The sequence below is a fragment of the Hemitrygon akajei genome, chromosome 4 (assembly GCF_048418815.1).
Source record: "Hemitrygon akajei chromosome 4, sHemAka1.3, whole genome shotgun sequence".
Classification (NCBI taxonomy): domain Eukaryota; kingdom Metazoa; phylum Chordata; class Chondrichthyes; order Myliobatiformes; family Dasyatidae; genus Hemitrygon; species Hemitrygon akajei.
Genome location: NC_133127.1, coordinates 190,992,878 through 191,018,058, shown reverse-complemented (window position 1 = coordinate 191,018,058; position 25,181 = coordinate 190,992,878). Strand labels below are relative to the sequence as shown.

Genomic DNA, 25,181 nt, shown 5'->3' with positions numbered 1-25,181 from the left:
ACTTATAACTGGTATTGTAAAGCAATGTGCTAACCACCACACTACTGCGCTGGCCAGCTGATGCTCTTCGTAAGCTTGGTGGTACGTGCTTTCAGGCTTTTGTATCTTCTGCCTGATGGGGAGCGGGAGAAGGAAAAAATTCTGAGGTGTGTGGGGTCTTTATTTATGCAGATTTAGCAGGTCAGTTCTCTAACTTCTTGGCAAAATGTTCACAGAGCCAGTAAGAAAATAAGCAAAAACACCCTTTCAAAATGGGATACTGTGCTTGAACTGAAAAAGGCTACTGCTTAGTGCTTAGAAACACACTCTACAGAGTTTTTACCTGAACTCCCAGTAGGAGGGACATGTAAACTGTGAATGGAATGGAGAACAACTTCAAAATGTAGGTAACAGATTGGGAGAGGAACAAGGATGGTAACTAAAATATGAGGATACATGGCCGCAGTTACAGCTTGTATAATAAATGGCATCAACACTCACATCCAAAGAATCGATCTTTCATTCCCACTAATATGAACAACAAGACTGATCAATAAGAAGTGTTAGTGAGTTCTCAGCCCAAAACCTTCCAAGTTGTCAAAACACAATTGTCTACAAATGTGCCGATCACCCATTCTTTTGTTAAAATGCCGGTCTAAGCTGACTAGAGGGAAGTGAGAGAACTGTTAAAAGATTTTTCCCATGGCAGCTACAATACAGAAAAGCCAAACGAGGGAAAGCAGCAAGAAAGAAAGGGCATGCATTTAATAATGTTTTATTGACACCTAACTAGCAAACGTCTCACCCAATGGGCCCCAAGCCACAACATGACATGAAGGAGTCAGTAATAATAGGTCAGAGGTGACAAATCCTGCAGTAACTCACTTTCTGACTCCCCAAACCCTGTAAGGCTCAAGTTTAGAGTGCGATAGAATCCTCTCCACTGTCATAGATGACCACTACATCACAGAAACAGGCCCATCTAGCCTATTCCTAACTGTTATTCTGCCTAATCCCATCAACTTGCCCCCAGACGATATCCCTCCTATATACCTATTCAAATTTCTCTTAAATGTTGAAATTGAACCCACATCCACAAATTGTGCTGGCTGCTTGTTCCACCCTGAGTGAAGATTGTAACTCTGATATTCTTTTTTAAGATTTCACCTCTCACCCTTCACCCATGACCTCTAGTTCTACGCCAAGATGAGTGCAGATTCAACACGTACAGAAAGCTCGACACCACAAAAGGACATAGCATAACCAGAAGAGATTCTGTAGATGCTGCAAGTTCACAGAAATATTCACAAAATGCTGGAGGAGCTCAGCAGGTCAGGCAGCAGCTATAGAGGGGAACAAACAGTCAATGCTTCTGGCCAAGACCCTTTGTAAGGGCTGGAAATCATGGGGAAGCCAGAATAAGATGTTGGTGGGGGAAGGGGGATGAAGTGGGAAGCTGGGAAGTGTTAGGGTTGAAGAATGAGGAAACTGACAGGTGAAGAGATTAACACTTGGTCACAGCAGTTTCTACCATCTACAGGACGCAGTGCAGCAACTCACCAAGACACCTCAGACAGCACCTTTCAAACACACCACCACTACCATCTGGAAGTTCAAGGACAGCAAAAGCATGGAGACCCTACCGTCATTGGAAATTGCTCTTCAGGCCACGTATCATCCCAACTTGAAGATATATCATCATTCATGGGTCAAGATCCTGAAACTTTCTCCCTTACAGCACCGTGGGCCCAAAAAGACGGCAGCGGTTCAAGAAGCCAGCTCACCACCACCTTCTCAAAGTTCCCACGCAAATTGATAGGGTGGTTAAGAAGGCATGTGGTGTGTTGGCTTTCATTAGTGAGGGATTGGATTCAAAAACCACAGGATAATGTTGCAGCTTTACAAAAATCTGGCTAGAGTTACTGCAGAACAACAAATTTCACAACATACTGCATGTCAGTAATAATAAACCTGACTCGGAGCCTCTCAGGAAAACCATCCGTATGTACCAGATGCAGCTCAATCATTCTCTCCCACATCCACGAAAAAGCCTACAGGCACCGACAACCAGGAGAGAGGCCAGAGATGGTGGTGCCCACATCATTACAACCTTCAAAACTAACAGATCAGAATAAACAATCTGCTGGAGGAACTCAGTGGGTCAGGGAACACCAGTGGAAGGGAAAGGAAGTGTTGATGTCCCCCCTGCATCCCCATGGATGCTGCTCGACTGTGTGTCTAGTGCTACGTGTGACTATTGGTATTGTGTTTTGTACCTTGACTCTGGAGGAATGCTGTATCATTTGGTTGTATTCATATATGGTTCAATGTCAATTAAACCTGACTTGAACGCGAGATTGTTTATTACTCCAGATTACAGCATTTGCTGTAATCAGAATTAATATTAATGACATACGCTGTGAAGTTTGTTTTGTACAGTGCAATACACAATTACTATAAGGTACAAGAAATATAAAAAATAATTCATGCAGAGAGAGCGTAATAGTGAGGTAGTGTTCATATGTGCTTGCTGTCTTGTATGTGCTGTATATATTTTGTGCTGTGTGTTACTGTTGGTACTGTGTTTTGCACCTTGGCCCCAGAGTTACGCTGTTTTGTTTGGCAGTGTTCATATATTGTTGAATGGCAAGTAAACCGGAACTTGAAATCTGATGGCAGAGGGGAAGAAGCTGTACCTAAGACAATGAGTACGTCTCCCTGACAGAGCAGAGAATGGACCGGGGTGGGGTGGAGGATCAAAGTGGCACTGCACCAACACCAAGGTTCTTCGATAACAAGGCATTGACTGCTTCACCTTACTCAGTTCTGACTTTAAATTGCCTTACGTTGGAGAAGCACAAGGCAACTGGTGTTAGCTAACATGGCAGGAGAAAAGGGGCAAAAGCTCCCCCTAATCTGCAACAGCTAGTACATCTCTCCCTTCATGTTAGAGGAGCTTGTTCCAGCATGCCATCATCAGATTTACATTTTTCAAACTGTCCTTAGCTTCTCTGAATGAGTTCAGAGTCAGCCCAGAAATAAGTCATCGAGTCCAGGCCAATATTAATATTTCTCTTTCCATAGGCCATAGCCTTCCATACACTTATTCAAATTTCTCTTAAAGGTTGGAAATGAAACTGCATCTACCATTTCTACTGGCAGCCTGTTCCACACTCGCACCACCTTCTGAGAGAAGAAGTTCCCCATCTTGGGCCTCCAATCTCACTCAGCCTCACTGGGAAGACCATTTCCACACCTATCTAAACCCTTTATAATTGTGTACGCCTCTACCTCTGTTTGCCATTCTAATTCTAAATTAAAAAGTATCACAGGTTGGTATGGCAATGTCTCTGTCCAAGATGGGAAGGAACTGCAGAGAGCTGTGAACACAGCTCATTCCTTCACACATGCCAGCCTCCTCTCTACTGGCTCTATCTACACTTCCCACTGCCTCGGGAATGCAGCCAACATAATCAAGGATCCCTCCCACACTGGCCATTCTCTTCCCCCCCCCCCCTTTACTGAGGGGACAAACTACCAGACTCAAGGACAGCTTCCATTCTGCTCTAATCAGAGTAACACAAAATGCCAGAGGGACTCCACAGATCAGGCAGCATCAAAATTTAAAAAAAAGAGCTGGTCAACTCTTCATTCTTTTCCATAGATGATGCTTGACCTTGTAAGTTCCTCCAGCATTTTGTGTGATACTCTGGATTTCCAGCGCCTGCAGAATCTCGTGTTTATGATCTGCTGTTATTATACTATTTAATGCACCTCATATACCAAGAGATGAACTCAGGAACTTCTGAACCCCCAACCTACTTTGGACTTTATTTGTCTACCTTTCACATGGAGGTGCAACTGCTTTTCCCCAGAGAGTGGTGAATATGAGGAGAATTCTCTGCCCAAGGAAGCAGTAGAGACTATTTCATTAAATATATTTAAGATGCAGTTAGACGTGGAGAGCAGAGGAGAAGCATAGCAGAGGAATTAAGGACTTATGGGGAAGAGGAAGGCAGGTAGAGTTGAGTCCACAGCCAGATCAGCCATGAGCGTATTGAATGGCAGCACAGGCTTGAAGGGCTGAATGGCCTACTCCTGCTCCTACTTCTTATGATCTCTGTAAATGTATCACTATATTCTACATTCTATTTTTCTTTATAAATTCAGTGTGTATGATCTATCCGAATTGCACATCAATTAAAATGTTTTCATTGTATCTCCGTACAGGTGACTATAATAAACCAATACGAATTTCCGCTGAGTCAGGCCATTGTCTCCCATGAGCCAATGTGTACTAGAAGGGAGCTGAGGCTGCGCAAACACATCCTATATGGTGGCATTCTGGTAACTGGTAGAGGGAGGTTTATCATCATACTGGTTTGTGAGAGACTGGAACCCATGATCCCCGCAGTGGAAGCCCAGATGCCAGACTCACGTCACATCAAGCACACAGATACGTACTCAATTTTTCCAGTATCTCCTCATCCGTCATTTTTGTCTTCTTCTTCTGTTTCTCTGCATTCCTGGTGAGGGTGTTCGAAGGGGTTGTGCTGTTCTCAGAGGGCGAGGAGATGGGAGACGTGGCTGCATCTTTGGTGGGTGGGAGAGGAATGGGATCAATCACAGACCGTGTGTACATCTGTGGGACGGAAAGAAGCACATGGTTTAATCTTAGGATAAAAAGAATTAGCTGAAGGGAAATCGAGCTGTATTCATACAACAGTCTTCACAACATCAGGATGTCTCGCGCTTTGCACAGAATGAAATACACACAAAGAGCAGTCAGGGTGAGGGTTTCAGTTCCTCAGCATTGTGTCCTCCACACAAAAATGCTGCAGGAACTCAGTAGGCCAGGCAGCATCCATGGAGAGGAATAAACAGTTGACAATTTGGGCTGAGGCTTCCCAGCTTTTCACTTCATCCTACCTTCTCCCACCCACCTATCCCCTCACTTGGTGTCACCTATAACCTTCTAGTTTGTATCCTCCCACACCTTCTTATTCTGGTTTCTTCCTGTCCTGATGAAGGGTCTCGGCTAAAACAATTTTATTGTTTTATTCCTTTCCACAGTTGCTGCCTGACCTGCTGAGTTCTTCTTGCGTTTTGAGTTTGTTGCTCAGGATTTCCAGCATCTGCAGTCTCGTGTTCACATATGTGATGCAGGAAATGTAACAGCCGAACGAGACAGGGTGAGCTCCTGCACACAGTAACAGCTAGATAATGACTTTGATTGTGGGATGAAAAATCCACCAGTCTGTAAGGATCATCTGGTGTGCCTAGTACAGCCTCTTCTACATCAGCGAGACATGACGCAAATTGGGGACTGCTTTGACCAGGACCTTCGCTCTGTCTGCCACAAGGCAAAGGATCTCACAGTGACTACCCATTCCTATTTGACTTCTCATTCCCATTCTGACATGTCTGTCGCTGGCCTGCTCTACTGCCATGATGAGACCAAGCTCAGGTTGAAGGAGGAGCACCTTGTATTCTCTCTAGGCAGCCTCCAATCTGATGGCATGAACATCGATTTCTCTAACTTGCGGTAATTCCTCCTCCCTCCCTCCTTACTCCTTTCCCTCCCCCTTACCTTCTTAGGCTGACTTCTGCCCCTTTTCTTTTTCAGTCCTGATGTACGAGCTATGGTCAGTAAATTGTGGGCATGCTAAACCAGGGCTGAAAGTGTGGTGACACTTGTGGGCTGGCCTGAGCACCTTCTCAATGCAAAGATGCAATTCAATGTATGTTTTTGTATGTTTCAACATACGTGTGACAAATAAAGCTAATCTTTTATCTTTATTTGATGAAGGGTCTGAGTAAAGAGACCTTTGGATCCAAGTTCATTGCTCCTTGAAAGTGTCTACACAGGTCAATAAGGTGGTTAAGAAATGAATAAACAGTTGACTTTTCAGGCAGAGACCCTTCAACAGACCTGATGAAGGGTCTGGGCGCAAAACGTTGACTGTTCATTCATATCCATAGGTACTGTCTGACCTGTTGAGTTCCTCCAGCATTGTCTGTGTGTTGGTATCATTTCCAATTCTCGAACTTCACTGTGAAAAATCAATTGTGCTGCATGGATGAATCCTGTTCAGCTCATTTGGCCAAATTGTAGTTGCTCATGTGAACAAAATCCACAGCTACAATGAGGGGAGGGTGAGTGACAGGGCCAAGAGGAAGGAAAAAAAAATCACACTGCTATCATTTTGTTTAAAGGGAACTTAATTAATGGCATAAGAATTTTTAATTAAGGTTATAGATCAAAAGGTACTCAAGAGGCAGGAACTACTTAATATCACTTCATTACCTCTAGACATAAAAGATGTTGCAAAAGCACTACAGCTCAGCATATCTATCATGATGTAGTACACTTTTGCCGAATTCTGCCAGCAGCTTGAGCTAACTTCACTGATATTTTGCAATGTCAATGCATTGACAAACCAGGATCAAGTTTTCCAGGAATTTTATAGTTTTGGAAGTGGCCCATGTACTTTAGCACACAGAATGCTGGAGGAACTCAGCAAGTCAGGCAGCATCTATGGAGGGGAAGAAACAGCTGACAGCTTGGGCCAAGACCCTTCATCAGCTCGCACACGTGCACTTTGTCTCCCTGAATGATGTAATCTATATCGTGAAAAAAAATGCGTATTTCCACAATCATAAGGTTAAGAGTTTTTAAATTTCCCCTATCCAACTGTTAGAAAAGGGAAAACAACATTGGCTTTATTTGACCCATACATATTGAAATATACAGTGAAATGTGCTGTTGGCATCAAATCAAATCAGTGACAATTGTGCCGTCATGTTTTCAACATCAAAATGGCAAACCCATGAGTGGTAATACAGCATTTGGAACATTCTGTTTACCCTATTACAGACAGATGGCATTAAGCAGGAAATATTGGAGAGAAAATTTACAAGGATTTTGCCCAAACTGAGTGAGTTATGGATGAAGGTTGAGCAAGTTGGTACTTTATTCACTGGAGTATAAGAGAATTAGTATTACAGAGGTTTATAAAGTCATGAGGGCAAATCATAAGATATAGGAGCAGAATTAGGCCATTTGGTCCATTGTGTCTGCTCTGCCATTTCATCACAGCTGATCCAATTTTCCTCTCAAATGCATAGTCTTTCTCAAAGTTGGGGAACTGAGAACTAAAAGGAACACAGGTTTAGGGTGAGGGGAGGTTTAATAGAAACTTGATGGACAACTTCTTCTGCCAGAGGGTAGTGCAGACACGCAAGAAGCTTCCAGAGGAAGTGGTTGAGGCACCGATATGTTCTGGACAAGTTGGAATTTTACCAACTGCTGCAAGAAATATCATCTGCCGAGCCTTTCTGTTAATGAAGGAGACACAGTTTTCCCACGAGTATTGGCATGAAAATTTAAACAGTAATATTGAAACATCATTTTTACTGCAGAAAAGAGAAGTTATATAATTGCCAGGACTTGAAGGATTCTATTTATAGGGAGAGGATGGAGGCATTTTCCCCTTACGGAGTAGAGGAGAGTGAGAGGTGACCTTACAGAGGAGTACAAAATCTTGAGGGGCATAGACAGGGTGAATGCACGCTCTTTTTCCCCAGGATTAGGAAATGAAGAACATAGGTTCTCAAACACAAATCAAGGGCATAGATTTAAAAGATAACGCTCAGCTTTATTTCTCACGTGTACGTCGAAACATACAGTATAATGTGCCGTTTGCATTGGGTAGCTCTTTAGTCTCATCATGCTTCTGGCGCCAGCCAACAGACCCTGCCCACAACCTAATAAACCTCACTGTACATCTTTGGAACGTGGAAGGAAACCGGGCAACCCAGAGGAAACCCACGTGGTTATGGGGAGAACATACAAATTTCTTACAGACAGCAGTGGGAAATAAACCCTGATCTTACAACCGGAGTGCTGTAAAGTGTTGTGCTAAGACAACCCTACCATGCTGTACATAAGCAACAATTAAAGGACACTTGGAGAGGAACTTGGATAGGAAAGGTAGAAGGTTATGGGTCAAATGTGGGCAATTCAGACTGGCTTAGATGGGACAGGTGGCTGAATCTTTGATGGGTGGGAGAGGGATGAGACCAATCACAGGTTACGTGTACCCCTGTGGGAAGGAAAGGATAAAGACACAGTTTAACTCAGTAAAAGGAAATAGCTGAAGAGAAACTATGTTTATACAGCAGCCTTTACAACCACATGCTCTTTGCCGATTCAGAATGCTGGATTAAAAAAAGACCAAGATATTTTTAAGATTAGATTTAGATGTCACATATACATTGAAACATCAAAACATACAGTGAAATGCATCATTTGTGTCAATGACCAACGCAGTCTGAGGATGTGCTGGGATAGAAGCTTACTTATCACTTAACGGTCAATCAGATCATAGTAACACACACAAAATGCTGGAGGAACTCAGCAGGTTGGGAAGCATCCATAGAGAGGAAAAAGAGACGTTTCGGGTCAAAACCTTTCATCATGACTGCATGAAGGGTCTTTGGCTTGAAATTTTGACCCTTCATTCATCTGCATAGACACTGCCCAACCTAACGAGCTCCTCCGGCATTTTGTGTGCATTGCTCTGGATTTCCAGCATCTGCAGAATCTCATATTTAATCAGATCATGAATAGTCTTTTGCTCCATCAACCCCATATTTCTTGTCCCAATGCAGTCTCTGCTTTAAATGTACTTCAAAACTGAACATCCACAGCTCTCAAGATCCATCTCACCCATCCTTCAAGTTTACCCTTCCAGTCTTGACAGGAATACCCTACCCAGGGGTCAATCCTAGATCCAAGGTATTTTTCTATACTGCATTGAGACTTTGAGGAGACGGAGGTGTGCAAGTCTGCCTGCCCACCCATTCTAACAACTTTCTACAGGAGCACCAGAGAGTGTCCTGTCTGGCTGCATCATTGTGTGGCAGGGACGCTGCGAGGCATCAGACTGCAAGACCCTACAGAGGACAGTAAAATCCTCTGAGAGGGTCACTGGGGTCTCCCTCTCCCCCCCACTTGTGACATTTACTGGGAATGTTGTATATGAAGGATCCAAAGTACTGCTAAGGATCCCCTACCATCTGTTCCACAATCTCTTTGACCCACGACTGTCAGGAGGGAGGTACAGGAGCATCAGGACTAGGTCTGCAAGACTGGGTAACAGCTTATTCCCTCAGGCTGTGAGACTAACGAACACCCTGCCACGACTGAGGTCTTGTCACTAGGATACTAAGCTGTTTACCTGTGCTGTGCACTGCATGCATTTTGAATATTTTATTAACTTATTTGTGGTAATATTTTGTTTTATGCGCTGTGTGTGATACATGTTTTGTGGGGGCACCATGGTCCAGAGGAACCTTTATCTTATTTGGTTGTATATACGTACAGCCAGATGACAAATCAACTTGAACTCAAACCCGATCTCCAGGGGAAACATTAATTCTCCACCTACTCTGTCAAGCCCTTTAAGAATATTGTTCATTTTAATAAGATCTGGACATTTTGCGGCTGTAATGTTTTGTTGCTGCTGTTCTGCTGAACACTGTGGGCATGCAATGTTGGCAACACCTGTGGGCTGCCCCTTGGGGCCCCTAGGCTTAGAGAGTTGCTATGTTGGTGCTGGAAGTGTGGCAGCGACACTTGTAGGCTGTCCTCAGCACAATGTTAGTTGTTGACGTAGAACGAAACATTTCACTATGTTTCAATGCACATGTGACAAATAAAACCAATCTTTATCCCAATTACATTGTTAGGTTGTGGTTGTTAACACAAGCGATGCATTTCACTGTATGTTTCAGTGTACATGTGAAAAAAAATAAATGAATCTCAAGCTTCTCATCCTTCTAAACTCACACATTTTGATCTTTCCTCATTAGACAAGCCTGTTAACCCAGGAGTGAAGGAGGTAAGGAAACACAAGACTACTGCTGCTGCTGGAATCTGGAGCAACAAACAATTTGCTGGAGGAACTCAGAATTGCAGACAGTTCTTGAGTATGGCATGCAGTTTGGTCACCCCACTGCAAGAAGAATGTTGAGACATTGGAGAGGGTGCCAGAGAGGTTTACCAGGATGTTGCTTGGTTCAGATGGCATATGCTATCAAGAGAGGCTGAGGCTGAGGAGGGATCCGATAGAGGTTTGAATCTATGCCTCTCATAATCTTACAACAGACAGGTACCATCTGCTTCCCAGAGTTGAGATATCTAATACCCGAGGGCATGCATTGAAGGTGAGGGGTGGTATGTTCAAGGGGAGTGTGTGAGGTAGTTTTTTTTTTACTCAGAGTAGTGAATGCCTGGAATGCGCTACTTGGTATGGTGTTAGAGGCAGACACATTAGAGACTTTTAACCCTAATGCTAGGGACCATTCTGGAGTTATGACATGATGGAAAGGAAAATTATGGAAAGCAAAAAAATGAGAACCAGTCTACAGGAAGTAAAATCTGCACACAAGTAAACTTCTAACTGATTCTCTGTGGCTAGCAAAACCAATCATTGGGCTTGTGACATTCTGATTCAGTCCCATAGAAGAAGAAATAAAGGAATGTTCCTGCTATTAACAAGTTATTAAAGATGTGCCCCCGCCTCTTAATGCACAGATCAGGGTCCCAAAATGTATCACCCTGAGTGTTAAGATTAAATTTCACCCGCCTTACTCATTATCCAGCACACCACCAACTTCAAGTTCATCTGTAAATTTACTAATCGTAACTCCTATATTCACATCCAATTTCCTGGACTTATTTTTGGTTAAAGTAACTGTAAACAAAATCCTACACTGACCGACTTGGTGTGTTCAGGTCGCGGTGCAATCGCGGGTGGTGGAATGCCTTCATCTTCATCGTCATCCTCTGAAACCGGAGGCACGGCTGGAGATTCCGACACATTCTTTGTGCTCTTTAGGGGATGAGAGCATTAGAAATATGGTTAATCAAAACGGAGACATTGGTTTCCACCAGAAGCATATTCAGTTGACTGAAACACTGAACCAAAATGAATATAATTTGAAATAGACAAGAGAAACTGGGGCCCATTCTTTCCCAAGGTTAAGATAGTGTGGTTGCAGAGGTAGGGAGGTTAGTGACCAGAGAACACAGATCCAGGTGGCTTGATAGAGATGAAAAAAAAGGGTAATTTTCTTATTTTATTGTTCAGTACTGGTGATTTCAGATAGTTACTTGATTTACTGTTTGTACACTCAGTGGCCACTTTATTAGTTACCTCCTGTAAATAATAAAATGGCCACTGAATGTATGTTCGTGGTCTTCTGCTGCTGTAGCCTATCAACTTCAAGGTCCAACATGTGTGTTCAGAGATGCCCTTCTGCACACTACTGCTGTAACATGTTGTTATTTGAGTTACTGTCACCTTCCTGTCAGCTTGAACTAGCCTAGCCATTCTCCTCTGATCTCTCTCATTAAAGGGTTTACACCCACAGGACGGCTGCTCACATTGTTTTGGTTTTCCGCACCATTCTCTGTAAAGACTAGAGCAGCCTTTCTCATCTTTTTTTGCCCTGGAAGAACCCTTGAAATAATTTTCAGGTCCCAGGAAACGCCCGTTTAAAACTTATTAAATCTACAGCTCACAGTACGTTAGCGTGATCATAAAGTTGTAGATATAATAATCCAAAAATAATTGTCAATGCTCTTTTAAGTAGAGAATTATTTTTAGCCAACCTTTCTTGAGAAAAAAGGGTAGTTAAGCTTCGCTTACCTTTCTTGAAATTAATCTCTTTCCCTTTCATAAATTTTCAAAACTCACAAGGCAAACATAATAACTTTCTGTTAAATAACTGGGTTAAGCCAAAATGGGATTTAACTTTTCTAAAGGTAGGCTGAATAGATTTAACTTTCTACTACACCAGTAGAGTTTGTTTGCTCCCATAAGTCAGCTGGCAGCGCACAAGGGGAAATTGGGAAAGGTAATTCGGGAAGGAGAAACTGAAGTCACAGCCCAAGTTGAGCAGGTCCATTCAATGCTCAGAAAACACACTTCATGCTCATCAGCCGACCGTCCTCCCCTCCCTGCAATACAACGGTCACCCATTATCAGCCTACCATCCTCCCCTCCCTGCAATAGAGAAATCACCCATATTCAGCCTACTGTCCTCCCCTCCCTGCAATACAGCGATCACCCATATTCAGCCGATTGTCCTCCCCTCCCTGCAATACAGCGATCACCCATATTCAGCCGATTGTCCTCCCCTCCCTGCAATACAGCGATCACCCATATTCAGCCGATTGTCCTCCCCTCCCTGCAATACAGCGATCACCCATATTCAGCCGATTGTCCTCCCCTCCCTGCAATACAGCGATCACCCATATTCAGCCGATTGTCCTCCCCTCCCTGCAATACAGCGATCACCCATATTCATCCGATTGTCCTCCCCTCCCTGCAATACAGCGATCACCCATATTCAGCCGATTGTCCTCCCCTCCCTGCAATACAGCGATCACCCATATTCAGCCGATTGTCCTCCCCTCCCTGCAATACAGCGATCACCCATTATCAGCCGATTGTCCTCCCCTCCCTGCAATACAGCAATCACCCATATTCAGCCTACTGTCTTCCCCTCCCTGCAATACAGCGATCACCCATATTCAGCCGATTGTCCTCCCCTCCCTGCAATACAGCAATCACCCATATTCAGCCTACTGTCTTCCCCTCCCTGCAATACAGCGATCACCCATATTCAGCCGATTGTCCTCCCCTCCCTGCAATACAGCAATCACCCATTATCAATGTCCTCCCCTATCTCATGTCCAAAACTGAGAATGGGCTCAACCAATTAAACCTGGTGCTACCGCATAGTGCCATACAGGGCCGAGAGACCTCTAATGAGATTACAAATGCGGACTGCTTGGTCACTGCCCACCACTGCAAGCACTAGTACCACACTTTGTGCAAGAGTTCAAAAGACGATTTTTTTTAAAAATCACAATCTCTCGCTGAACCCCTAGCGACCTCTTCCAGAACCCCAGTTGAGGAAGCCTGGTCTGGAGACCACTGTGCATGAAAATCCCAGGAGATAAGCAGTTTCTGAGATACCAAACCACCCCATCTGGCACCAAGAATCATTCCATGGTCTAAGTCACTTAGATCATATTTCTTCCCCAGTCTGATGCTTAGTCTGAACAACTGAACCTTTTCACCGCGTCTGCATACTTTTATGCATTGAGTTGCTGCTGCGTGGTTGACTGATTAGATGTTTGTATTAGTGAGGTGTGCAGGTGTATCTAATAAAGTGGCCACTGAGTGTATCTTCTCCAAGCTACCATTTGTCATGCACTCAGTAGGTCAGGCAGCATCCACAGATGGCCGAGTCCCTCCAGAATTTTGTATGCACTGCTCTGGATTTCCAGATATGCAGAATCTCTTGGGTTTCTGTCATTCATTGTTACCTTTAATTCTGCATATCAGAATCAGGTTTATTATCACCGGCATGTGACGTGAAATTTCGTCCTATCACGGAACTCTCTTTCTATACTCTCCATCTCTCTTTTTCCCTGCATCCTGAAACTTATCTTTTTACCTTTATCCAGTTCAATGAAATTTCTGAACCTTAAATGTCTGCCCTAGTTCTCCTCGCAGCCGATGGTGAAGTGGCATCCGCACTAGACTTCGAGACAAGTGGTCCCAGGTTCAAATCCAGTGGCCACTTTATTAGATACACCTGTACACCTTGTTAATACAAATACCTAACCAGACAATCATGCGGCAGCAACTCAATGCATAAAAGCATGCAGACACGGTCAAGAGGTTCAGTTGCTGTTGTATGCTTTCCATCCATGCTGGGTTGAGCATTGAGCTAGCACTTCGGCCTCATAAAATACAGACAAATGCCAAAAGAAATGGCACGGTTGCCGCCTGATGCACCACAAGGTGCAGAAGGAACAACAACAACCACAACAAATGGTTCTCCTTCCAAAGAAGTTGCTGGTCCTGCATAATCTGCTTTATTTCCGATTTCCAGTATTTTGCTGCTCTATTTATTTGAATGCCTTTATTTCTACAATGATTCACCACTTCACAACTTGCCATATAACAAAACAGTACAGTACACTATAGGTCCTTTGGCTCACAATGTTCTGTCAATCTAATGCTTCTATCCCACATAGTCCTTCATTCTATACAGACAAATAGCTTAGAAGTAGAATCAAGTTAAATACTTCTTCTGTCACCAGCCTGAAAACCCAAACAGCCTCTTTTTGTTCTACGTTTCTACAATTCCATAGATCTTTTTGGTAAAATCTTCCCTAGCTAGGAGTGAATACTGGCCTCAAAAATCCTTAGACCCAAGAGCAGAATTAGGACATTCAGCCCAACAAATCAGCTCTGCCATTCCATTATAGCTGATTTAAGACCACAATACATTGGAGCAGAATTAGCCCTTTTAGCCATCAAGTCTGCTCTGCCATTTTAACCCTCTCAACCCCTTCTCCCCGTAACCTTTGATGCCCTGACTAATGAAGAACCTATTAACCTCCACTTTAAATATACCCAATGATTAGGCCTCTGCATCTATTTATGGCAACAAATTCTACAGATGTGCCATCCTCCGGCTAAAGGAATTCCGCTTCATCTCTGTTCTAAATCAAACCCGCATCCACCACTTCCACTGGCAGTTCCACGCTCTCACCACCCTCTGAGTGAAGTTACCCCTCATGTTCCTCCTAAGCATTTCACCTTTCACCCTTAACCCATTACCTCCTGCTCTATTTCCACACCAAATGCTTTTACCCTATTCTATACTGCTCATAATTTTGTATATTTCTATCAAATCTCCCCTCAATCCTCTATGCTCCAGGGAATGAAGTCCTAACCAATTCAACCTTTCCCTATAACTCAGGTCCTCAAGTCCTGACAACATCCTTATAATTTTCTCTGCACCCTTCAGCCTAATTGACATCTTTCCTAGAAGTAGGTGCTCAGAACTGCACAAAATACTCCAAATTAGGCCTCATTCACATTGAAAGCAACTTCAATATAACATTGTAATTCCTGCACTTTGTACTTGTGCATATGACAATAAACTTGTGACAAATGTCCTGAAGCACACATGTCCCTTACCATTGCTGCCTGGAATACACTGAATATTCTGGAAACTAATGGTTATGGTGTTCTATTTCTTACAGTTAGATTATAAAATGGAGATGCCTTTGCATCAAGTCCAAAAAAAAAACTCCATAAGACATTCATTGATTAGATTCTGAAATACATTCCTCCTGATTAATTACTCCACACATCAGTCTAATAGATTTTTCATTACATTCCCAAAATGTCATTCACCTAGTAAGAGATTTTAGATCCTGACGAAGGGTCTCGGCCCAAAACGTCGACAGTGCTTCTCCTACAGATGCTGCCTGGCCTGCTGTGTTCCACCAGCATTTTGTGTGTGTTGAAGAAATTTTAGATCATAGAACTGTACAGTATAGGTCCTATGGCCTGCAATGTTGTGCCGACCTTTTATCTTATGTCAAGATTAATCTAACCCTTAGCTCCTAAACAGCTGTCCGATTTTCTATCATCCACATGCCTATCTAAGAGTTACTTAAATGCCCCCAATGTATCTGCCTCTACCACCATCACTGGCAGGGCATTCTGAACATCCACCACACTCTGTGTAAGAAAAATTTACCACTGGCATTTCCCCTATACTTTACTCCAATCACCTTAAAATTATATCCCCTTGTATTAACCCCCGTGCATTGTATTAGATTTTAGTTTTCTACTCCTAGATTACCAACCAGAAAAGGCAAACAATAGATTTGGTCTGGGGGGGCCCCCCCCCCAGCTGATAATACACAACAATGACTGTAGAAAGTATACTTTCCAAAAATTCAAAAAGTAGAGGCATGTGAACAAAGAACTCACCAGTGCATTTGTGGTTGCATAACCATCTGTTGTTTTATCTACAGAAAATAAAGACACAAATTTATGCTAAAATTTCAAGAATATTCAAAATATTTTGAAAATATTAATAAGAGTAGAAACTGCTGGGAATACTCAACAGGTTAAGCAGCTTCTACACAGAGAGAAACAGTTAACATTTCTTCATCTGATAGACCCATTTCTTTCCTTCATATTTCCACCACCTGCAGTCTTTTTGCTAGAAAATAAATCCCCACATATCATGGGGTACCGCTAAGACACAGGTGTAGAATTAGGTAATTTGGGTCATTGAGTCTGCTCCACTATTCCTTCATTATCCCTCAACCCCATTCTCCTGTAGTCTCCCCATAACCTTTCACCCCCTTACTAATCAAGAACCTATCAATCTCCACTTTAAATATACCTAATAACTTGGCCTCCATAGCCATCTGTGGCAATGAATTCCACAAATTTACCATCCTCAGGCTAAAGAAATTCCTGCTCATCTCTGTTCTAAAAGGACATTTTTACACTCTGAGGCTGTGCCACCTGGCCCTAGGCTCTCCCACTGTAGAAAACATCCTCTAAGTGTCCACCTTTCAATATTTGATAGGTTTTAATGAGATCTCCCTCATTCTTCTAAACTACAGTCATCGTGACAATGTATGTAACAATCTTCTCAAAGCCTCCAAACTTCCTATCGCCCTGGCAGCAGAAGGTACTGCTGTTAAAAGAGAGGACAAGAAAATACTGGGATCTGTTAAGAGTTCAAAACTAGATTGATGTTCATGCGAAGGAGGTTACAGAGATAAGGGAGATTTAGAAGGAACGTGGGCAAGATCGGTAATAAAGCTAGATCACAGAGACCTTCAGTGGTGCCCAACACCAGCTTTCCAATCAAAGGCAATAAACAGCAATTATTAATCTCGTGCCAACTCAGATCTTGCTCTCACCTTATCAGATAAGTCCCTTTTGTTCTATCCGTTGACCTTGAAGATAAGCTGAGTGAGCTAGGGCTTTTCTCTTTGGACCAAATCAGGATGAGAGGAGGCAGGTATATTAGGTGCATTCAAGAAACTCTTACTCAGGGACTTGGATGATAGAAAAATGTTATGTGGGAGGGAAGGGTTAGTGTGATCTTAAAGTAGTTTAAAAGGTCAGCATAATGTCGTGGTCTGAAGGGTCTGTACTATGCTGTAATGTTCTATGTTCTCTCCAAACCCCTTCCCTGCTACAGAGACAGACACGTTTTTTTCCTCTTTCCCTGTGCTGACTGTTTCTCCTTCCGCAGATGCTGCCTGACCCTGCTGAGATTTTCCAGAGTTTGTCTATATTTGTTTCAGATTCCTAGAGTCTGCAGCTTTTGTTTGATCTTTACGAGGCAAAGAGAAAAAGAACATACATAATACAAAGGAGATCAAGAGGAAGACAGGGACAAGCAAAATTTCTGTTACCTGTGAAGCTCATGTATTTCTGACTGTTTGTTGTTTCTTTTGAATCATAGAATTTTAAAACATCCAGCACTGCCTGTGGATTCTTCTTCTGCTCCAGCTTTGTGATATTCGACGTCTGTAGTAATCGAGCCCATTGCTCAGGCATGCCCTGGGAGTTGGGAGGGAGGGGAGAGAATAGAGAAAAAAGGTGATTCAAAAACATGCTAAACCAAGATAAAAGGTCAGCTGCGATCTTGTCAGAATGAAGCAGCAGGCGCAAAGGCTAAATGTCTTCTCAGGCAGCAACTACAGCACTCACCATCCGGGAGAGAGCTCTTCTCATTTCTACCTTCAGGGAGGGGGTACACACTCAATGTTTTAACAATGGCATCTTCCCTTACCATGAGATTTCTGAACAGTCCACGAAAACAAACACCACCTCACTATTTTGCTCTCTTTTTGCACTATTTATTTATCTTTTGATATTTCTTATTGTAACTTGCAGCATTTTTTCTTCCACTGTACTGCAGCCACAAAACAACATCATGACACGTGTCCATAAGACATAAGAGGAGAATCAGGCTATTTGGCCCATTGGGTGTGCTCCGCCATTTCATCGAGGCTGATCAATTTCTCTCCCAAGCCCATTCGGCTAAAAGACAGTGATAATAAACTTGATTCTGGCTAATATGGAGCAAATTGCAGCAGCTAAACATTTACTTTTAACCTTGATTAAACAATTCTGCCATTACCTCCCCATTCAAGACAAGTCAATGGAAACGAAGAGGAAGAAATCAGCGTGATTTTACCTTTCTAAGGCGAGGAAGACAGCTTCTCGTAGTTGTGGAGATATACTAGCCAATGGAAAGGTAAGGGTCCTTCCTCCCACCCACACCCCCAAATGAGAGGTAGATAAAATTCAAGAAGATAGACTTGGGTAAAGGGGTAGAGGTTTAGAGGAAACATGAGAGGGGCTTTCCTCTTCATTCAGAGAGTGGCAAGTACCTGCAATGCACTGTCAGAGAGAGTAGTGGAATTGGAGTCACTGTCAGCATTTTAAAATGTCTAGATGAGTACTTTAATTGCCTGGCCATAGAAAACTATGAAACAAGTGCTAGGAGATGAGTTTGCATCTGTGACTCAGACAGTAAGGGGAAGAAGAGGTGGTGATTGGGGATTCGTTTAGACAGTTAGGGGAATGGACAGGAGGTTCTGTGGGCGAGAACGAGATTCCCGGATGGCATGTTGCCTCCCAGGTGCCAGGATCTGAGATACCTCAGATCGAATCCTCAGCATCTCAAGTGGGAGGGTGAACAGCCAGGAGGTCAAGGTCTACGTTGATACCAATGACATGGGTAGCACAAGTGACAAGGTTCTGCACGAGTTCAGGGAGCTAGGTACAAGTTAAAAGGGAAGGTTGTGATCTCAGGATGACTACCCTTGCCATGTGCTAATGAGGCTAGAGCTAGGAAGATTACACAGTTTAATACCTTGTTAAGGAGTTGGTACTGGAGGAAAGGCATAAGATTTTTGGATCAATGGTCTCTCATCCAGGGAAGGTGGGACCTGTACAGAAGGGACAAAGTGCACCTGAACTGAGAGGGACTAATATCCTACCAGGTAGGTTTGTTAATGCTGCATGACAGGTATAAAACTAGAGATGCAGATGGATGGGAGTGCTAGAACAGTTAATGGAGAGGTTGTGGAGGTTAGGAATCAAAAGGTAGAGCCTGGTGCAACAAAATCATTAAAAGTGAAAACAGGACTGTAAGTGTTGTATCTGAATGCGTGCAGAATATGGAATAAGGTAGATAAACTTGTAGCACAGTTGCAGATTGGCAGGCATAATGTTAAGGTATCACAGAATCATGGCTGAAAGATTATAGCTGGGAGCTTAATGCCCAAGGATATGCATTGCATCAAAAGGGTAGGCAGGAAGGCAATGTTGGTCTGTTGGTTTAAAAAAAACAAATCATTAGAGGTGACATAGCTACAGTTGTTGTTGAATCATTGTGGATAGATCTAAGGAACTGCAAAGGTAAAAAGATCCTGATGGGAGTTTTATACAGACCCCCAAACAGTAGTAAGGATATTGCCTACAAATTATAATGGAAGTTAGAAAATCCATGCCAAAAGGGCAATGTTACAATAATCAAAGAGGACTTCAATATGCAGTTAGATTGGGGAAATCAGGTTGGTGCTGGATTACAGGAGCAGGAATTTCTAGAGTGCGTATTAGTTGGATTTTTAGAGTAGCTCCTGGATAAGTCCACTAGGGCATCAGCTATTCTGAGCTGGATGTTGTGCAATGAACCAGAATTTATTTTGCTAAATTTATCCCTTTACTTTGGAAAAGGGAAAGCTGAAGGGTGAACTGACACAGGTCTTAAAAATTATTAACTAACAATTGCAAAATACAAATAAAACATCCTCATTCTGCATTTTCTATTTGTGGGGAGTCCGAAACAAGTGGGCTCATAGATAGCGGTCATTCATGTATCTACTAGGGGATCGGGGGGAACATCCTTATCGGAAGAGTTGGAATTTACTGTCACAAGTAGTTGTCTGAACAAACAAAGGCATTTAAAGGGGAGGCTATACAGATAATGATTTGGAGATTGCTAATGGGTTAAATTGAGTGAAAAGGGAAATTGTGCAGAGGACGCAGAGAGATACAGATAGGTTAAGTGAGTGGGCAAGGGTCTGGTGAATGGAAACGTTGTCGTCCACTTTGCAAGGAAACAAGTTGATGGAATTATTAATTAAAGGTGAAAGATGGTAGCACATTGCTTTCCGGAGGGACTTCAAAGTGCTTGAGCACGAATCGCTAAGTCATTTTGTAGGTGCAACAGGCTATCGAGGTGCCAAATGGAACATTGGCCTTCATTGCTAGCAGGGAGGTTATGCTAAAAGTGCACAGGGCACTGTTGAAGCTGGTCCTGGAGTACAGTTTTGAGAAAAGATTTATTTATTATCGAGATACAGTGTAGAATAGGCCCTCCTGTCTCTTCAAGCCACACCGCTCAGCAGCTCCCTACTTAACCCTAGCTTAATGATGGGACAATTTTCAAAGACCACCAACTGGTACGTCTTTGGACTGTGGGAGGACCTGGCGGAAACCCACGCCGTCACAGGGAGAACGTACAAGTGCCTTACAGAGAGCAGCAGGAATTGAACCTGGGTTGCTGACTACTAACCGCTACACCACTGTGCCTCTGGCTTTGTGGGCAGTGCAGAGCAGGTTCACTGGGTTAATTCCATCTATGAGGGGGATTCGCCCATGAAGAGATATTGAGCTGTCTGAGATAATACTTGCTGGCTTTCAGAAGAATTAGAGGTGGGGGGGGGTCTAGTAGTAAAAGCACATAAAATTATGAAGACAATACATAAGATAGAGCCAGGAAAGTGGTTTCCACTGGCAACTAGGAAACAACAGATTTAGGATGGGGATGAGAAACTGCTTTTCCCAGAGTAATGTACCTATGGAATTCTCTGCTCAGGGAAGCAGTAGAGGCTGCCTCATTGAATATATTTAAGACAGAGTTAAACTTTTACATAGGGGAAAGGCAGATAGGTGGAGATGAGTCCAGGTCCAGATCAGATATGATCGTATTGAATGGCAGAACAGGCTCGGCAGGCCGAATGGCCAACTCTTACTCCTATTTCTTAAGTTTTTCTAATGGAGAAAAACAGATGGATATGCTAACATGGTGAAATCAATTAAGATAGGAAGACACACTTGTGCAGTGTGAACACCTACGTGTACCTTTTCAATTATATATAGGTATGTCACCTACAAATAAAGTTTCCGCATTAAGAAGTTAAGACCAAACTTTTGTTAAATTTATTTACTCACTTGCAGGACCTAGGTGTTGCTACCTCAATTGACATTTATTACCCGTCACTCAGTGCCTTAAGTGACCACTTCAGAGGCCAATTAAACCATCTTGCTGGAGTCTTGGGTCCAGTACTGGCTATGTTAGATGAGGGTAGTGGATTTTCTTTCATGAAGGGCACGGTTTAGCGTAATGCTTCACGATGATCACGATGGTGGTTGTAAAGAGATTGTATGTTCTCCTGTTGGCTATATGGATTTCCTGCTGCTGCTCATTTCCCCCCTACCCACAACATTCCAAAGACACATGGGTTAAGGTTAGTAAGTTGTGGGCATACTGCGTTGGCACTGGAAGCATGGCAACACTTGCAGGCTGCCCCCGCACATCCTCAAACTGTGTTTGCTTGACAACAAAAAACAGCGTGCTTCAATGTACATGTGACAAATAAATTTGAAGCTAATCATCCTTAAGTGAGCAAGTGGGTTTTTAATTACGAGATACAACTACTAGATGTTTGCTCCAAAGACACTAAATTCTGGAGGAACTCAGCAGGTCTGAGACCTATGAGCAGGTTTATTCCTCCTCATAGATGCTGCCTGATGAGTGCATGTGTGTGTCTTTCTCTGGATTTCCAGCATCTGCAGAATCTCGTGCATGTTTATGTTTCATTGCAGAATTTTGTTTTTCCATTATTTGTACTCAGATTCTTTAACTGCCATGGTGGGATTTGAACTAGTCTCAAAATCGGTTTCCTTGGCCTTTGGATACTAGATAAGCAAATGTACCACAAACCGAATGTCTCCATCTGCAGTATAACACAAGATAGCATACCCATGTAGAACACAATTTCTGCCCCCATCATCCTTCCATTATAAAGTGTAAGGTCACTTACAGTGAACTCTCCTGTGACAGCATCAAATCCAACATGTATTGTATGCTCGAAATCAGAAGGTAGCGAGATCTCTGGTCGTTCTCTTTCTTTTTTTCTGTTGGCTGCAGATAAAGAAATGATCCATTAAGTGCACAAAATATAACAGGAAACAAAATAAAATAATAACATTATCTGGGTCAGAGAAAGTTCAAATCAAGAGGACATGGCCTGAGAGGGAATGGGAGAGAGATTTTTTTCCATTTCAGAATCTTTTTATTAATTATTATTGAAGATTAACAAAAAATACATTAAGTCAATATGTCATTATGTACAATAAAGAATTAAATTAGCAAATAAATGATTAACAAAACTAAGCAATATATCAATAATAAGAAAAAGATTTTTTAATAAAACGCAGGAGACCAGACACTGTATGATCTTTGATCAACTAGATGTCAAAATAACTGAAATTACAGCCATGACTCACTGCTAGAAGTCTTTTGAAGTGCATTCATTATCCCTACCTGTATGAAGTCTTCAGTATTTTTCACTGACAAATTCCCTCTACTATTAACCTGCTGCTAACAAAATTGCCATCTTAAAAACCCAGGTTCACAAGATCTCTCACATGTAGCTGGATTTAATAAGAAGTCAGTGTTGATCTCCCAGATGTAGTTAGTATGGAGAGCAATGGAAGCACGTGAATCCCAGAATGCCGAGTGGCAGTGAAAATCCTCTATAGACACACCAGAGCACATACAGAGGCCTTACACTACTTCAAAATGATGGGTAGACCAATCCATTGAGCATTCTCCAATAGGAGAGTATACTCTGAACCCCAGTAAATGAGACTGAGGGAGAAATACTAAAGAGAAAACTTTAAAATGAAAACACTGAGGAAAAAGGAGTTAAATAACTTATACCCAGGCTGCAGCCTGCTGATCATACTGACTAAACGTGATTGTGTTTTTGTTTCTAGACAATCTGTCAGGTGGAGACAGGTGACTGAACATCTTACACCTGGGATCTGTGTTTTGGTTCCACATATTCCTGCTTACTGTACTCCAGGTTTGTGTTACAAAGACTGTGATATCCAAGCATCAGAATCTTGCAGAACTTGAGCCCCGTGATAAGAAGCCAGAAAAGAATCCATTTCAAACAACTAACTTAGTTCAATTCAAAAAGTTACTGTGGATTCCATCATCACTTCCCTTTCTGATTCAGATTAAGAACTGAAAATGTAACAACAGGTTCTTTAATGTTTAATTTTCTAAATATTGATCCTTCTTCAGACTATGACTGACTCAAACTAGAGGAAATAATCTTACTACCTCCACCCAAACCAAGCAATTTATTTTCAAAACTAGTCAATTTTCAAACTCTTGACAGGTGTCCTCATCACCTTTGCAGAGATTCTGTTTTCAAAATCTATTCAATCAGTTTGGATTAGTTTAAAAAAACAGAGATGGGCAGAGGGAAGAGGAGAGAGAAGTAAGAGGAAAGGGAGCACAGGGAGGAGGAGGAGGAGAAGGAGTGGAGGAGGAGGAGGAGGAGGAAAGGGGAAGGGATGAAAGAGTAAGTTCAGGTTTTTGGGGGAGAAAGCGGGAAGAGCTAATGAAGGCATAAAGTGAAAGAGCAGGTTTGAAAGAGGAATAAAGTGCAAGAAAAATTGTTCAGGTGGAAGGCATACAAGTGTTAATGTCAGCAAGTCAAACACTGAGAGAAAGCACAAAGGATTAAGATCCGTTTCTACATACCTCTGATTGTCCATAGATCGTGATATTAAGCCAAACAACAGCTATTCTACATACGTTTAAGATCCCATTAGTAGCAATGACCAGTTAACCTGTTTGATGGCTTTGATGAGAAACGGGTATGAACTTGGAGAAAGGGAGAACTTCCAGCTAATCTTTAAGAGATGATTCAAGATCTTCAATAGCCAACTGATCTACAGAACCAGGCTGACATGGTGAAGGCTTTCATCTGAACCCTTCCAATACAAGGAGTATCAGTCAGAACTACCAGCTCTAGATTGGCAAAGTACCGGTACTTTTCTTCCTCCAATTTCAATAAGAAGGCTATGTGACGCTGAGAGTGGGTGATATTTACGTAGGAGCAAGTAATGTGGGTGTACTTTAAAGCTGATTAACATTGCTTCATGATGTACGGCATCACCCTGTCATATGTGGTTTCCATAGAAACTAAAACATACAAAAAATATTCATAATCAAAATGTTCTCTTTTGCTACTCTGAAGTCTTAACTTTAGCACATTTTAATAGGGGAATAAACAGTTGACATTTCAGTCCCAAACCCTTCATCAGGCCCATCCTTGACTGTTTATTCTTTTCCATAGAAGCTGCCTGACCTGCTGAGTTCCTCCAGCCATTTGTATGTGTTACTCTAGAACTATGATCACGTTGAGATGCATTGTTTGTGTTAACAACCAACACACCCGAGGTGTGCTGGGACAGGCTTGCAAGTGTTGCCACACATTCTGGCTCCAGCAGAGCATGCCCAACAGAACAACACTGAACACAACGAGCAATAAAACAATAACAGCAAAAACAAACCCATCACCGAACACTAGGTCTCAAACTCTGGACTCGCCAATGATGGGATCCCAAACACGAGGCCTTGAAATCCAGTCTCAACGATTCACGAAACCAGGGGTCATCTGAAACAGTTTCTCCTGCCCGGACAGAACTCCTTTTAAATAGGTATTTAGCAACGTCGCTTCTTGGGGTGAACTTGCTAGGATGTCTTGAATCTTGACTCATTACCATGGAGTACATTTTCATCTCCATAAGATTCTCCAGTTCTGCAAGGTTTTTGCACTCCTGCAACGCTAGCTCCTTGTGTATCCTGAATTTTCATTGCTCCAGTAGTGCCTGATGCATTTTCTAAGTTACTTAGAACATTGAACACTGCAATAAAGGACCAAGCCCTTTATTGATGCCAAATTAGACTGTACCTATCTAACTGCACATAATCCTTATCCCTCCATTCCCTGCGAGCTCACATGCTTATCTAAACACTGTTTGTTATGCAACGCTGTTATATTTTTCCTCCACCATCATGTCAGGTGGTGCATTCCAGTCACTGACCACATCCCTCACAGATCGCCTTTAAACTTTCCCTGTCTCACCTTAAAGCTGTTCGGGGTGGCACAGTAGTGTGATTGTTAG

General features: G+C 42.6%; 1 protein-coding gene across 4 annotated transcripts in view; it reads right to left on the bottom strand.

Annotated features, from left to right (window-relative positions):
* The window catches only part of pak1 (p21 protein (Cdc42/Rac)-activated kinase 1), a 300,561-nt gene that overhangs the window by 28,332 nt on the left and 247,048 nt on the right, over window positions 1–25,181 (bottom strand). For all 4 annotated transcript variants that reach the window (XM_073044260.1, XM_073044259.1, XM_073044258.1 and 1 more), the window contains 5 exons: window positions 22,016–22,116; window positions 17,309–17,456; window positions 15,858–15,895; window positions 10,764–10,877; window positions 4,444–4,621 (listed from right to left, as the gene is read on the bottom strand). In XM_073044260.1, the coding sequence (XP_072900361.1) occupies window positions 4,444–4,621; window positions 10,764–10,877; window positions 15,858–15,895; window positions 17,309–17,456; window positions 22,016–22,116 (579 nt within the window). The remainder of the gene's footprint in view (window positions 1–4,443; window positions 4,622–10,763; window positions 10,878–15,857; window positions 15,896–17,308; window positions 17,457–22,015; window positions 22,117–25,181) is intronic.